General features: G+C 42.3%; 1 protein-coding gene across 3 annotated transcripts in view; it reads right to left on the reverse strand.

Moving 5' to 3' along the window:
* Window positions 1-1,637: 1,637 nt before the first annotated feature.
* Window positions 1,638-15,821, reverse strand: part of IDE (insulin degrading enzyme) — a 78,423-nt gene continuing 64,239 nt past the window's right edge. For all 3 annotated transcript variants that reach the window (XM_081157805.1, XM_081157804.1, XM_081157806.1), the window contains 8 exons: window positions 13,735-13,826; window positions 12,412-12,523; window positions 9,741-9,908; window positions 8,104-8,376; window positions 7,044-7,105; window positions 5,282-5,354; window positions 4,532-4,599; window positions 1,638-3,858 (listed from right to left, as the gene is read on the reverse strand). In XM_081157805.1, the coding sequence (XP_081013931.1) occupies window positions 3,763-3,858; window positions 4,532-4,599; window positions 5,282-5,354; window positions 7,044-7,105; window positions 8,104-8,376; window positions 9,741-9,908; window positions 12,412-12,523; window positions 13,735-13,826 (944 nt within the window). In that variant the 3' untranslated portion in view covers window positions 1,638-3,762. The remainder of the gene's footprint in view (window positions 3,859-4,531; window positions 4,600-5,281; window positions 5,355-7,043; window positions 7,106-8,103; window positions 8,377-9,740; window positions 9,909-12,411; window positions 12,524-13,734; window positions 13,827-15,821) is intronic.

Raw genomic sequence — 15,821 nt, forward strand, 5'->3', positions numbered from 1 at the left:
TAGATTTTCATGTTTGCCAGGCCAGGCGTGGCTCAGCGGTTGAGCGCCGACCTAGGATCCAGGCAATTGGGGTTCAATTCCCGGTCAGGGTATATGTTCGGGTTGTGGGCTCGATCCCCTGTCCGGGGCATGTAGGAGGCAGCCGATCAATGACTCATTGATGTTTCTGTCTCTCTCTCTCCCTCTCCTTTCCTCTCTCTGAAATCAATATGTACTTAAAAAAATAGATTTTTGTTTAAATCTGTAGTCTTTTTTGAGTTAATTTTGTATATACCTTGAGGTAAGGGTTCAATTTTTCTTTTTCCATAAAGATATCCAGGTGTTCTTGAAAAGGCTACTTTTTGCCCCATCAAATTACCACGGTACTTTTGTGAAAAATCAGTTGGAATCAAATGGGGGATCTATTTCTGGAATATTGTCCTCCATTGATTTATGTCTATCTTTGGGCCAATACCACCCTCTCCCGATTACTACAGTTTCATATAAGCCTTGCTATCAGGAAGGATAACTTTGTTCTTCTTTTTCAGAATTGTTTTAGCTACTCAAGATTTGCAGGTCTATGTAAATTAAAAAACCAGCCTATAAAATTTACCCAAAAAGGCTTCTGCGATTTTGACAGGATGATGCTCAACCAATTGAGCCACTGACTGGGCACAAAATGCTTTATATTTATAATTTTAAGTTAGGGTATGAGCTGTCCAAAATGCTGTAATATCTCTAAAGAATTGGCTTGGATAAGAAAAGTAGCAATGCGATAGAAACGATAAGTTTTGCCACAAGAAATGATGGCACGTACAGTGCTCAGGTTGGCAAGGACAATAAATGAACTTCATTTGACAGGCAGCACAGAATAGGGATCCAGGAGCCAACCGGGCAGAGGCCCTGCCAGGGGGCATTCGAAGGGCAGGAGCCACCCTTACGAAAGGGAGGAAAGGGAGATAAGTACGTGTGAGTCTTTGGTTTTCATCACTGCAAATATAAATATTCTGAGCTGTACTAAAGAGTTCGAGAAGGGGACCAGCTGATTCCCACCGTGCACTGTGAGAGGGGACCCTGCCCCGGGCCCTAAACCCTGGGTGGTTCTGGCCTCTGCAGCATCCCGGAGCAGCATGCTGCGTGGCTGCACTGTCTGCGCCTGGAAACTGAGGGACGAGCAGTTTCCCCCTGAAATGCCTGTCTGAGCCAGTCAGCAATCACGGGAGTAGAAAGATGAACTTGACAGGGAGCCAGAGGCCAGGGACTGGACAAGACCTCCGCCTAGCCTGCTGCTGGAGGTGTGGTAAGAAGATGCAAGGGCTTGCCATTGAGAAATTTTTGTTCTTCTACCCATTTTATCTTCTTCCCTGTAATGCAGGGACAAATCTTTCTGGGTTTGGGCTCAGTGATAACACTCGCAGCACGGAGTTCAGCCTCTGATGCTGAGATTCCTATTTTATAAAAACGATCTACTCTTAGGAGTGTGAAACGGACCCATTTAATTGACTAAATCACTGCTACCCAGATACACTTAAAACTAAAAATTCACTGCTTCCTGCATTAGGAGCAAAGAAAGCAAGAAACACTGTGAAATCAGGATGCTGAGAGGTAGGCTGGGGACTGGCCACTGAAACCATAAAAATAATACAAATGCAAACTGCAAAGGTTCAATTCAGGCAATTTATTGTAAACAGGATTACCCTAGCACTCCACCACACTGGCTGTGTCACATGCTCTCTTCCAAGTCAACTAGCCAAAGAGAAGACTTCTAAAATGTCGCAGGTAACTAATAACTCAGTTTGTTTCACAAACCTCCTTTACTAAGCACTAAATTGGGGGAGTGTGATATTGTTCGTGGCCTGCAGCTTGGACCCATTTAGATGAATCCATTAGGATGCCTGAGTGATCCAACGGCAGCTCTTGATCCAGTCTGGAAACCAGCCAGTGCTGGGCACACCCAACAGTCCTCGTTCCTGGAAGACCACACGCCATTCCTTTCAGGTGCCCTCATGTGACTTGCTCATAAAAATAACTATTCAATTTCACCCCCCTCTTTTTTTAAACAAGAGCTTAAAAGTCCCTCGATTATTCGCTCTTACAGTGGTGGACTTAAACACTCATGGCTAATTGTCGATCCCTCTTGTATCTATTTGCAGTTTGATGAAGAGCTGCATAGTCTACAAATGCATAAAACCAGAAGGAAGTGATGACTCACGCACCTTCCGACGGACAAAGACGAGCTTCGCACAGGAGGCCCGTGAAGGTAGGGATAGGGAGGCGGTTAGAGCACCACGTTTATGTGACGGAAACGGAGCCCCGTCCCGAGCAGCCTCCGCAGCTGTGATTATACCATTCTTGCCCCAAATTTAGATTATTCGGAAAATGGCAAATGTGAAAACTGAAGATATGAAAAGACATGATTCTACAGAAAGAAATCCTGGCAAACCGACTCGCGGAGGTAAAATGTCACTGGGAAATCCATTCCTTACTCTGCCTGAGAGTGGACAACAGGGCCACTACTGTTACTGCTGCCTGTATGTGGAAGTATGGTCACAATGTCTCTTGAAGTTTTAATAACAGTAAATATTTCAAAACAGCTGTTATATCTATAGTAACAATTTAATCTAAAATAGTATTTCACAAGAAAAATATTTTTTAAAAGTCCACTCTACTCATCATTTGTGTATTTGTATGTGTATATTTATATATTCAAAAAAATAACTTAATGCTTATGGCAATATTAGACTGGTAGTAAAAATGGACTTTAGATTCTTATGGAGATCACACTATTTGAGAACCCAAGGCTTTGTTTTTTTAATACCTCCAAAAAGGTGGCTTTGTACTTGTTGCCTTTCTGATTCATAATGGGGCAAATATTTTGGTTCATATACTCACTGCCATTCACGGTAGTGTCTACAAGAGCTGATGTTGGAAAAGCATGTCACACACTCAGTGGGATCTGAATCCACCCTATCTGTATTTGTTAAATACAGTAACATGTTGATGGGGAAAAGTAAAACCGATGGAACACAGCAAACCAACTATGAACAATAAGAATGTCGATATAATTCAATCAGAAAGAAACGAATCACAGTAATCCTGAGAAATTCAGTTTGGGACAACACTGATGTAAGGTGAGTGTGTATTTCTAGCACTATAAATAGGTAGGGTGTTCGAGGGTTTTCCAGCATTTGACTAGTTTGAATAAAAAACATGTTCAAATTTTATAAAAAGATTAAAACCATGCCTTATATTCAGCAACTTCACTAATAAAAGATTACATTGCTTTGTTCGTTATCTGCCAAATGTAATTTCTCCACTGATTTACATGAAACCCTCAGGTAGAAAGCAAGTTTGAGGATCAGTTTTTTAAAAGGTATTACTTTTCTACATGTTTGGGGGTCTTTTCTGTCAACCTAGGAGGCTTTTAGAAAAAAGGTAATATTTTCTTCTAATAAGTAACTATTTTACAGAACAGGGCAGAAAGATTCTATAGGAATATCATTCATCATTTTAAGTATTGTTATATAAGGGAAATTTCTCTTAGTAATGAAAAAAATTTTAAATATTTAAGAGGCATGTATTTTAAAAATACTCTACATCTGTAAGATTTTGTAATTTAATTACTTTGGATTTTTAATATTTCTACATAATGACATCTGACACCATCTCTTTTTCTGGGTCTCTAATAGTGAACCAGAAGCTATTGAAGTGGCCCAGGTCGTTTCCTAGCCCTGGAAGACTTGGGAATGCATCCACGTGCACTTCGCCACCCGTGGGGGATCTTCAGAGTTTTGCAGCCATGAAGTTGATATGTGGCTTCACAAGGGGAAACAGTGGCAGACCACGCTTGAACTCAGTCATGTTCTGAATCACTTCAGGCTGCAAAGGAAAAAAGGTCTCTCAGTGTATTTAGCCCAAAAAGCGGACTGAATAGGACAGACATTTTTTTTCTTTTTCATGCACACTAGTTTCTACCCCATATATTATGATCTGCTGACCTTTCCTCCTCAATCAGCAGGCTAGAGGGTCTGCCAAACCTATGGGAATGTCCCCAGTGGGACTCGGCCAGAAGGAAGACTCCTGGCTTTCCTCCAGGTACACAGGGCTGCACACTAAGGGCTCAGCACCGAGGCTTCAGTGAGTGCCAGAGGTGGGTGTGCCCACCCAGCAAGGGGCTGGCTACACGGCCAGTTTCTCTTCTCCTGCAATTAAATGCCAACCTTTCCAGATGATTAAAATATGCAGGCACTGTGGAAGGAGCTGGGGACAAAAGTGGCTGGAGAAGGTTCAGCAGAATAACACAGCTGTTCAAGCAAGAGGCAAAGGCAGACAAGGGCAGAGGCTGAGTTTCTGTGCAGCTGAAAATAGAAAGGCCTGACCACTGGGAGCTATCAGGAAGAAGGGGGGCCTGGCCTTTAAGGGAGACCTAAAGTAGAGGCTCGAACACCTGGTGACCTGAAGCCTCTAGGTCTTACGTATCCTGATGAACAAGCTCCTTCTAGGTAGTAAGTCCTCTAACAGAGCAACCTAACAAAACATTTACATTTCTTACGTGTGGCAAGGCTGGTGCTTGTGACAAATTTATATCATTTTGACACGGGAACTCTCCAACCACAGGACCTATAAGAAAACAAAGGGTTTAATGCTTTGCATTTATTGATACTAGCACACAAGAGCAACTTTTAAAAAAATCGAAACTAGACTCAGCTCATTAGAAAGCTGTACCAGACCTGGTTCATGTACTTCCCAGATCCTCTCAGGCTGCCTGCTCCCCAAGCCCTGACTGCTGTCCTGCCTCCTACCTGGAGTGTCTCCAGTGACGGCTCATGATGTAACCATGGTTATTAAAGCAGCATTTTAGTGACCAGGTCTGACCCCACTGAACCCTGAAGCTCTGGCCATAGAACAACCGAGAAGGCCGAGGGAGTTAATGACTGTGGGGCAAACCTTGGCCAGTCAGACAGGAGACAGGCAGGACTGAGCAGATACATTCCTCCCCACTCCCCCACACGTAGTGTTCCACACAGCTTCTCTGGAGGCGTCCCACTAGCCACTAGCTGTGTTTCCTCGCTGAGCCGGGCCTGCCGGGCACTGCGCCACCTGGTGCCGCCTGGCTCTCTCCGCTGCCTCATTCCCCTTTCCCCTTATTTCTGCTTTGCCAGAGCAGACCCAGTCTCCAGTTAGTTCCTCTTCTGTGCTCCTTTACTTCCTGGTGCTCCACAAGGGATGTGGCTATGGCAAGGGACAGCTGTCATGTGCCTAAAAATATGCATTCTTTAAAAAGTCAATATTCAATACTTACAAGAATCCATTTCTCTGGCAAGAACATGGACGGATACCTTATGTCTCCTCGGGGCGTCTACTGCCAACATTTCCTAGGCAGAAAGAATCGCAAAGTCACCCCTTTGCCCAGGAAGGAACAAAAAGGTGTTCTTGCAACTATGAAGAATCAGCTTCCTTTTCTTTCTCCTCACTAAAGTATTTCATTTAAATGCTACAAAGATTAGGCAAGAATTATTCTTAACCCCATTTTACAAATGAGAAAAACGAGTCCGAGGAGATGGACCTGTTGGGCCAAACCCGTTCGACTGCCAAGCACCTGGGCTGGGATTAAAAACCTGGCCTCGTGCTCACTGGGGTGTGATGCTGAGACAATGGCCGGAGCTTAGTCAGGGGACCACAAAGCCTGCTCCTCTAAGTACCTCCTCAGGTTTTGCACCAGGTCACTGCTGTGACTCCTCATCTACCAGGAGAGAAGGAGACTACCATGTACTGAGTTCTGCCTTGTACCAGGCACTCTCCTATGTTCACTCACTTGAGTCTCTGTAAGCTAAGCATCATGTTGATTCCTATTTTAGAGACACAACCTCTAAAACGCAGAGGCAGAATGACTTGCTGGTGTCACAGCTGGTAAGGGATGGCGTTGGAAGTGAGGTCTGCTCGCTCTCTGCATCCCACCACGCTGCTCTGAGGGATTCCCCTTGGTCCCTGCCATGAACTCCCGGAGTGGGCGGCTGGCAGCCACATCCTGTGTCTCTTCACACCTTTTCCTTAATGCTGGGTCTTTATCTGTCTTTTCCAAGAGGAAAACAAGTGTGGCAAAGCCTCCCCTGATGCCTCAGCCAGAAGTAATGTTTTGTACCCTCGGAGGAAGAGATCATCAGTGAAGCCAAATCCACAGCACAGTTATTTATGGAGCAGTAGTTACAAGCCTGGTCCCATGCAGCTGACTGGAAGCCCTGCTGATGCTGCGCAGCAAACCTGACCACAGCTTCCTCCAGCTGCAAGAACAGCCCCGATTGTCCCACAGGTGTGCTCCGGCCTCTCCAGCTTCTTCCAGGAGTTCAGCCCAGGTGTGCCTCCAGGAACATGGAGCACCTCACCCGAGAGCACCTTACTAGCTGGAGTAAGAAGTCTGCTTCCAAAGATCTATCCTTGATCACTTTTCACCCAAACCTTCACAGCCTTCTTATCAACCTACTGCAGTAGACAGCAGAATGCCCTCTTCAGTTTCAGACTGTTCTCAACTTCCTGACCAACTGTGGACAATCCCCATTTCTCCAAAAACCAACCAACCGACCAACCAACCAACCAACCGCATCTTCTTGCAAAATGTACTCTAAGGATCACAAGTCCCAGCAGATACTTCTAGGTATTCAAAGGTGAGTTAATCATTTCTCTAAAGCAGCAGCCACAGTGGCACCTAAATGGGTGAAGACAATTTGCAATTGTCAAAGACTGGAGACTAATCTAATTCTCAAATTCTATTGTTTTCTTTGCTCTTCCTGCCCACCAAACAAACTCAGTAATATTTTTCTGTGGGCTGGGGAACAGAAAGAACAGACAAAAGTGCAACTGAAGGAGATGGATCCAGAAGCCCTCACAGTCCCCGGTCCAAAGAAGAGAGTACTGGGTTCAATATGAACTATCTCAAAAACACTTCCATCCATAAAAACGCTTTCATAAATCCTGCCTGAATGGGCTCAAAGCAGCAATAAGCACATAACACAGCACATACGGTATTTCCTTACCAGTCAGAATCTTAATATACAAACTGAATTTACCTTGTAGAATTTGATGATATCTTCCTTGGTAAGTGTCTTTAAATATGCAACTTCTGTATTATCTGAAAAAGTAATCATACAGTAATTTACTAAAAATCCCACGTTAAGTAGCTCAGATTCTACACGAAATGACAATATACTTCACTTCGGCACTCCTAAGTACCTGCATGTTTAAGTGATCATCTGCTCCTACAAGTAGCAAGGGAATAAATTTCAAATAAAAAGTTAGGAGGATATCCTGGCTTTCTACATTTGAGCTACTGGATCTTGGGCTAGTCGCTTCCACTTTTCTGAGCCTCAGTTTCCTCATCTGGAAATTGGGGCTAATAACGACTTAATGGGGCTGTAGTGAGAACTAGGAAAAATGATAAATAACAGCAACACATAGCTGGGGCACATGGCGAATGCTCAGTACGTGGTCAGTACTATATTAACAGTGAATACAACTGCTAGAAATGTTACAGGCAAGGAAACAGAGGCCCAAAAGAGGTGAGCTGGCCAAGATCTTTAGCTTATCAATGTCAGAATGAGAACACATCCAACTCTCCTGACTTGCAGTGTAGCCTAGAGCACCCCACTGTTAACCTCTGCTCCACAAGAAAAGTAAAAGGAACCTGATAAGCAGGAGGCTCTGGGGAGCACAGCTCTCCCAAATCTAAAAGCACTGACACATTTTTGGAGCTCCCTAAAGGCAAATGTTTGAACCCTGATGCCTCCAGGGCAGCACTGCATCAAGAGAGTTGAATCTACAAATTTTTCTTTTTTTTCAGTGTTATAGGATATAGATACCTACATATCCACGCTGAGAGCCTCAGGAGCACAGTGACTGAACACAAAAAGTGCCGTAAGATTTATAATTAGTTCATTATTATGAGATATGGTAGAAGAAAAAAAGATAGTTTCTAATTGGAAATAGTTATGTTAAAAAATGGTTCTCTAGAAGTGCTGTGCCCTCAACACCTCGCAAGTCCGTACTAGACCATCACCAACAGAATGGCCCCAGTGTCCTTAAATGTTACACTTACATGCCATGAATGCTGGGGCCCTAATGTTGCCTTACCTCTGTCAAAATTGTATTGCTGGGAGATGATTTCCCCCCAGTATTTAGCACACTCTGCAGACAGTTTCTTTGGTTTGTCTAGTCGACGAATTGCTAAGGCCTGGATGTGTTTTTGGAAGGCCTCTTCCGTCATGTCCTCGATGGACTTTTCCATGGTGATTAAGAAAGCTTCCACTCTGCTTTCTAGGTAGTGAGGAGGCTTTTCCGACTGGATGATGAATCGTAAGCCCTGTATGCCATTGGCTCGACGCGGGCCGCTGAAGACGATATAGCCTAAAACATAAACAGCCAGTCAGGACCCTGGCATCCAAGACTTTGGTAACTTTTAATCTTTCAAAAGTTATCCTGTCAGAGCAAATACAATCTACTTGTGGGTTTTATATTATTAACCTCTGAAGAAATATGAGCAATTAGGACGTTACCTTAGGTTCTAGGACAGAGCAGAAGAGCTCTCTAAACAGAAAGTTGGAGATAACTCCTTCTTAAAAAACAACCAACAACCCTCTTCATCATTCAAACTCAACATCCCAGAACTCCTAATGACCTGCTAGTTAATCCCCTCTAATCTCTGTTGAAGTTAGTCCCATCCCTGTGAAATGCTGGCCTCGTTTCCACCCCTCACCATTGTCCCAGCACTGTTTCCTTTCACACCCAAGTTCCTTATGCGAACTGCCCCTACTGCACTTCCTGGAGATAATCCACTCCTGGAGCAACTCTATGCAGGCTGTAAGTCTCCAGAGACTGAGTAATTGAGGTCGTATCTCCACTGACATCTTGTGAGCTCATGCACTACCTCCTGTCAACATCTTTTCTAAACCAAGCTCGCGCCCTGCCTCCTTCGGCTGCTCTGCCCTGGGCCACACCTCTGACAGCTGTGGTGTCTCCGGGTCCCACTTCTGAGAAACTCTCTTCAGTCCAGCCTTCAGAGTTTAAATCACACTGTACTATAATTCTAATTATTCCTTTACAGGCCCGCCTTCCTGATTAGATGGTGAGCTCTTTGAAGGGAAGGGCCAGCCATAACAGCTACATTCGTGGTCCAGCATCCACCATGGTGGTTGTTTAAAAAACGGTTGGTACTTGGAGAGACTCACCCGAATCCTTTTCACCGGTTCTTCCCAGTCATTACTGGGGCTCCTTTTTTTCTCTCTCATTAATCAAACCTGTTAGGATCTCCAAGACTGTTAATACTGCCTAAAACACTGCCTGAAACATTTCCTCAACAAACACTTACTGATTACGTTCTACGTGTCCCAAAGATAAATAAGAGAAAACATCTGCACACTCAGGGAACTCAAAGTCTAGTGAAGCTAAGCTTCTCTGGACGCTTGCTTCCCCCCTTGCCACCCACAGGAGCCTGCCCTTAGCATCCTCTCCCCTCTACCACAATGTCCTCTTTGTTGACACGTATATAATGCAAACACAGTGTCACCTCCTCAAGAATTGCTTTAATGTCCACAGGATATTAATTGCTTATCTTTTAGAAGTGAATCCCCCATAAACAGGTTTTCACAAGTCTTTCTGAACAGAGCATGCCTGAAGCAACACGCTAGGGGCCTGAGTGTGGAGAATTTTCTCTGAGGACGGTGATTGTTCCTCAAGGTCTATGGTGCCCTGCTGCCCCCACCCCCTCTCACCCAGCTGCTCCTTGGTGCGCAGGGTGTTAAAGCAGGGCTCGGAGATGATCTGACAGAAGAGCTCCAGGAACATATTCTCCGAGGTGCTCTGCATGTCAGTCTGGTAGTAGATTTCAATGCCGCAGTTATTATGAACTTCATTCCTCTGCTGATAAACAAACCATCCCTCTAGGAAGTTTAAAAAAGAGAGCAACATATTCAAACACTTGTTTAGGGTTCAGCAAAGTTAAATGTTTTGTTTGGCTTTGAAAAGTTGTTCAGTTTGATTAGTGTTTTTTGGTAGTTCCAAACTGCAATTAATTTATTAAAATGTGAAACTCAACTTACTTTAGGGAATCCTATTATAGTGATTTGTATGTGGTGTGCCCTCAATAAACACACACTGAATTTAAAGGGCAAACAACTTATAAAAGACCCATTTTATGACTAAATATTAATGTTAAATAAGACCCATAGTTAATAAAATGTGCAATGTAGTGCATGTACTAGATTAGAGCTAGCTAATATATGTAATTGCTCAAGAATTGCTTTAATGTCCATAAGATATTAAACAGAAATAATGCCTGTTTTAATAACCATACAAAAATATTTTTAAATTACTAGTTGTGCCTTTATTACCTTGCATTTCCATTTAACTTCCTATTCCCAATATTATTTATTCACACCCACACTAAAGGTCATTTCACAGGTTTACACAAATGTGTACAATACCTAGAGATAACTTAGCCTAACATCTCACTTTAGTGAGGAGGAAACTAAGGCCCTGAGAAGGGGGGCAACTTGTCCAAGGACACAAAGTCCAATGGTGGACAGCTAGGACTAAAACTCAGACACGATAATCAAGTATTTCATCAAAGTTATGAACAGGCGATCACACTTTATGATCTGATAACTTTATTTCATTAGCAATACATTTGAAGAAGCAACTATATCGTGCTTAGTGTATCGTATGACACAAATTTACGATTTCTCAGGTGCAGTGGTAACGATGTTTGCTCACTCTCGTAGAAGCTAATTAACATCAACAGTAAAGGCGGGCACAGACGCCTGGGGTTGTAGTTCACCTATTTCACTTTTCTGACCGGGCCCAAGGTGGACTAACAGTCAAACGTTCTGATCCTGTGCTGGCAGCACTAAGTTCCCTCTTGTCAGAAGAGGAAGGAGAACACGGGCTGTAAGTCCATTTCCCCACACACGCTTCCAGCCTTTTTGTATCATCCCCAATGTCTCCTTCTTCACAATGCCTGACATTTTTCTTTTTAAACTGTAAATGCTGTCCCATGGAGAGCTAATTAAAGGACTATTTAACACATTCACAACTGATCAGCTGGCTAAATGAGAATGTTCCCTAACACCTAGCATTTTAAGAATGAGATGTGAACTGAGTTATTTTTGAGCATGAGGATATCTGCGAGGGCATTTGAGAGACAAAAGAGACAGGCCCTAAGAGATGCGAGAGAAGGAAGGTAGTGTAAAAAGAGGTGTGAAAGCTAGAGTTCGCTTTGAAATTCTGTTTCTAGATTGGCCTCACTTTGCAGTGACTGAGGAACACAGTAGCATTAGTCTGAAACGAGCCACTGCAGGTCTGTGACGCCTGGGGATGCAGAACTGCACAGCTGTGCTCAAGGTGTCCTTGCACATTCAACGATGACATCCTGAGCCAATACTGTATTTGAGCTGCTTTAGTAGCAGCTCAGGTGAGCCAGGCACAGGCCCTGGTCCTAAGAAATGTATAAGCTAACGAGGGGTATGAAGATGCACTTCAACCCCAAAGCGAGAGAAGTGCCAAGTAGCTTAAGTTAGGAGAGGCTCAGATACCTGTGCTGGGAGGTCAGAAGAGGAAGAGACTACTTCTAGCTGGGAGTTACAGAAAAAGTTTAGTGCAATAGGGGGCTTACAACATGGGTTTGGAAGGATGAATCAGGTGTAGACATAGGTCCCTGAGGAAAAGGAGGGATGGGGTGGGTGAGAGCATATTTCAGGAGGATAACTGGGGGGAAAAAGCACAGACCATGCATGCAAGGCGAACAGCCAACAATCGAGTCTGGCTAAAAAAAAATCAATGCTTCTCACCCCTGCTCTATAAACTTCCCACTATACAATTTTAAACAATATTGACCATAATGTTAATGAGCTTTTATATCAACAGAAACCATTATTAATGCAAAAGTAATCCAACATTGCAAACTCTAATATATTAATTATTATCCATTATGTTAGAATTCCTCATAAAATATCCATGTAATAAATACATGTTGTTTTCTGCACCTGTAGCTTTCCTAAAACTATTTCTGCCAAAGATACCTATGGGCTTCTAATTATATGTTATAATTCTAATTTTCATTTTTTATAAATAAATTTTATTTCATGACTCATGATCAACATTTCTTTAGCTTTGTGATATTTTTACTTCCTAACTCTACACTCAATTACCAGTTAATTTCAGTGTCATTCTCTTAAAAATAACAGCCTACATCCAATTCCACCTCTTTGGCCCACCTACTGAGAATTTCCTGGCACAATGATCTATCTTTAACCTTTATAAACAGTTGAGGATCCTGTAGTTATCATAAAACAATACATTATCATCCAAGTGAATCAATCTACCTGTAATCACCCACAATATTATGTCCAAGTTGTCCATTACCACAGTTATAACATTTCAACTTACTGTCAGGGAGCTGAACTTCTCTATACCGAACCAGCTGACTTGGAAGGAGAGGTTTCGTATGAGCATGTTCAATAAGAGTGTCCTCAACCATCTGCATAATTCCTAATGCAGCCTGTGGAAAAGACAGGTCACAGTAATTATAAGAACACAAATGGATCTTGTCTGTGAAAATAAAAACAGTATACTGAATGATAGCCCATGCAATATGGAAACAACATGCTTGTGAAATAAACCAGCCTAGTTTATCATAAAAATGGATTTTTTAAATCTTAGTTAAGTACATTTGATTCTATTCAAATGGATAAAAATTGAATTTGTCAATTTGCAATATAGTCAGTACGGTAGCAGTGAAGAGAAATAGAGACCCAGACCATCTTGATGCTGGGAAAAGGCATTGCTAATGCTGGAGAGGTGCTGGTGATGGAAAGTTAGCCCCAAGTGAATGACAGCTGGGGTTACAGCAAAGCAAAGGAGAGGAGCAGAGGCTTTATTTTTAATAAAACCGACCTTGCTAAGAACCCTGTCTCTGCCACTGTGGGTACTGTTTTGGAGGCAGTATAGCAGAGTGGTAGAGAGTGTGGGCTCTTGAGACAGATTGCCCTGGGAATTCCAAAGTGCCATCCATGTGCTAAACACTTGGCCTTTACCATTTAATTTAATTCTGATAACTCTAATTTTACAAATAGGAAAAGAGCATAGAGAGGGCAAGACTTTTTCAGAAGATTACATATCTAGTAGGTTGCACAGTTAGGATTTGAATCCAGGCTGTCTGATTCCACACCATGTGCTCTTATCCACTACACAGTCCTGCTGTCCTATACAGAGCAGGGATAATTTTTCTCACTTCCTTCTGTGATTGCACAAGGCAAGCAACAGCAGAAGCGGCAGCCACGACAGCAGGCCCGACCACAGTTAACTATCATCATTCTGCTCCCCTCTGCCTCCTCCTTCCTCCCTCCACAGAGCAGAGAAGGTTGAGTGAACAGTGATGTGCTTATAATCACATGGTGGTGGTGAACAGTTTTAGACAGACTAGGGTAAAAACATCTCTTGCACTGATTCATAAAAGATTGCTAAAACCGCCCGGCCGAATGGCTCAGTGGCTGAGCGTCGACCTACGAACTAGGAAATCACATGCCCGGGTTGTGGGGCTCGAACCCCAGTAGGGGGCATGCAGGAGGCAGCCAATTAATGAATCATCACTGATGTTTCTTTTTCTCTCTCCCCCTCTCCCTTCCTCTCTCTGAAATCAGTAAAAATATACCAAAAAAACACCTCAAACAGTTAAAAAAAAAAAGGATTGCTAAAACCTCACCCACTCACCTGCTTTGTTATGTTTCCATGGAGAAGTGCTTCAATGTGCAGCCGTGACAGAAGCTGAGGTATGAAGGCCTTAAGGCGAGGAAGGGTGACATCTGTAGAGGTGTAAGAAATGGAGAGCTCTACTTAAGTTTTTAAAAAAAACTTTGAGTCAACTTGAGACTTACAGAAGAGTTCAGAATTCAAAAATAGTAGAGAGCTCCTGTATATCCTTCACCCAGTTTTTCCTAAAGATGACATCTTTCATAACCATAGCACACTGATCAAAACTAAGAAATTAACACTAGTACAATACTATTAACTAAAATACAGACTTTATTTGGATTTCAGTTTTTCCAGTAATATCTCTTTTCTGTTCTAGGATCTAATCCACAATCCCACCTTGCATTTAGCTGTCACGTGTCCTTAGCTTCCTCCAGTATGTGACAGTTCCTTGGTGTTTCCTCATCTTTGATGACCTTAAGACTTCTGAAGAGTACTGTTCAGTTATTTTATAGATGCCCTTTATTTGGGTTTTCTCATGATTAAATTGAGCTTATGTCTCACTAGAAAGAATACCACAGAGGTAACATGCCTTTCTCAGTGCATCACATCGGGGGTTCATGATGTCAATACACTGTAGTACTGGTGATGCTAACACTGATTGCTTGGTTGGGATGGTACCTACAAGATGTCTTTACTGTGAGTGCACTGTTTTATTCTTTTTTTGCTTATAATTAACTCATGCATGCTCTACAAGCAATTAGGGAAAGCCACCTGCTCATCAGTGCTTACTTTCCCTATTGTAATTAATAAATATTTATTTGGGGGAAAATACTTTGGAACTATACAAATACCCTGTTTTTCCTTAGCTTTTATCCACTAATGTTAGCATCCATTAGTGTATAACTGCCTGTACCAATTATCATGACATCCTAATAGCGAGTTTTCTACTCCCCACTGTCCTTTTACGGGTTTTTCAATAAGAGTCGTTCCTTCTCCATTAGGACCATACTAATAATTGCTACAATGAATGCTAAAATTAGGGACTGAAATTTAAAGAGAGACATGGAAAGGGAATTTAACAAGTGCTTACTATTGGCCAGCATCTTACAGATGTTATAAACTGTAAAGTGTGAGCTATTATCCCCATTTTAAAGGTGAGAAAACTGAAGTTCAGAAAATGCAAGTTTGTTGACCAAAATCATCAAGCTAGTAAGTTGCAGAGCTGGCATCTGATCCTGGGTCTAATTCCAAAGTGCATGTTCGTTCCTCTCCAGGACACTGCCTTAGGGCCCCTATACCTCCTTAGCACTCTCTGCAGACCTACTCTGTGCCTCTACTGAAATGATTTGTTCACATTCATGCTTTGCCACTAGACTGGAGCTTCCTGATCAACGAAACACCAACTAAATGATTTTTTTTTTTAAATCTCAAGCAACTAGAGTCTAGGGCTTGGTACATAGCAGGCAGTCAGTAAATGCTGTTGGGCCACACTGAACTCTGAGGTTCTGGCTACCCAGCACCTGGATGGCTGCCTTAGAGTCATGAGGGAGCCAGCCTCTCACAAGAAGCTGTCTCCAGACTAAGCCACAATGGCATTATTGGATTATTGCATAAACATATATAACAAAGAATTAGAGCAAAAAATTTCAGCTAAAAAAGTGCTGACCTTCTCTTTATAAAATACATTTTAGGAAGGTTTCAGATGCCTATGAGACACTTTAGAGCTTATTCTGCTTAAAATTCACATAACATCTGACCCAGAAACTGAAAAAAAAGGGGAGGGAGGGATCCAAAAACCTCTGCTTTGTTGATCATGCTGAAGGCAGGTTCAGTTTCTTGAAAAATGTATTTAAAATCAATTATATGGTTTTGTTTTGTTTTAAAGACAAAATTCTAGCTATTAACCAAATGTGGCTCATACCATTTTGTAAAGAAAGGTATATTAACTATCCAGATTAAAAATGTATCTTTTCCAATTAAAAAATATATAAATATTTTTAAAAGTATTTGTTCTAGTTAATAAATTTTATAATCTATACACCTACCCAATGCCTGAGGCAACCAATAAAATAATGATTTTTTAATACTTTGTGCTCTTGATTTGT

This window comes from Miniopterus schreibersii (assembly GCF_964146895.1).
Source record: "Miniopterus schreibersii genome assembly, chromosome: 14".
Lineage (NCBI taxonomy): Eukaryota > Metazoa > Chordata > Mammalia > Chiroptera > Miniopteridae > Miniopterus > Miniopterus schreibersii.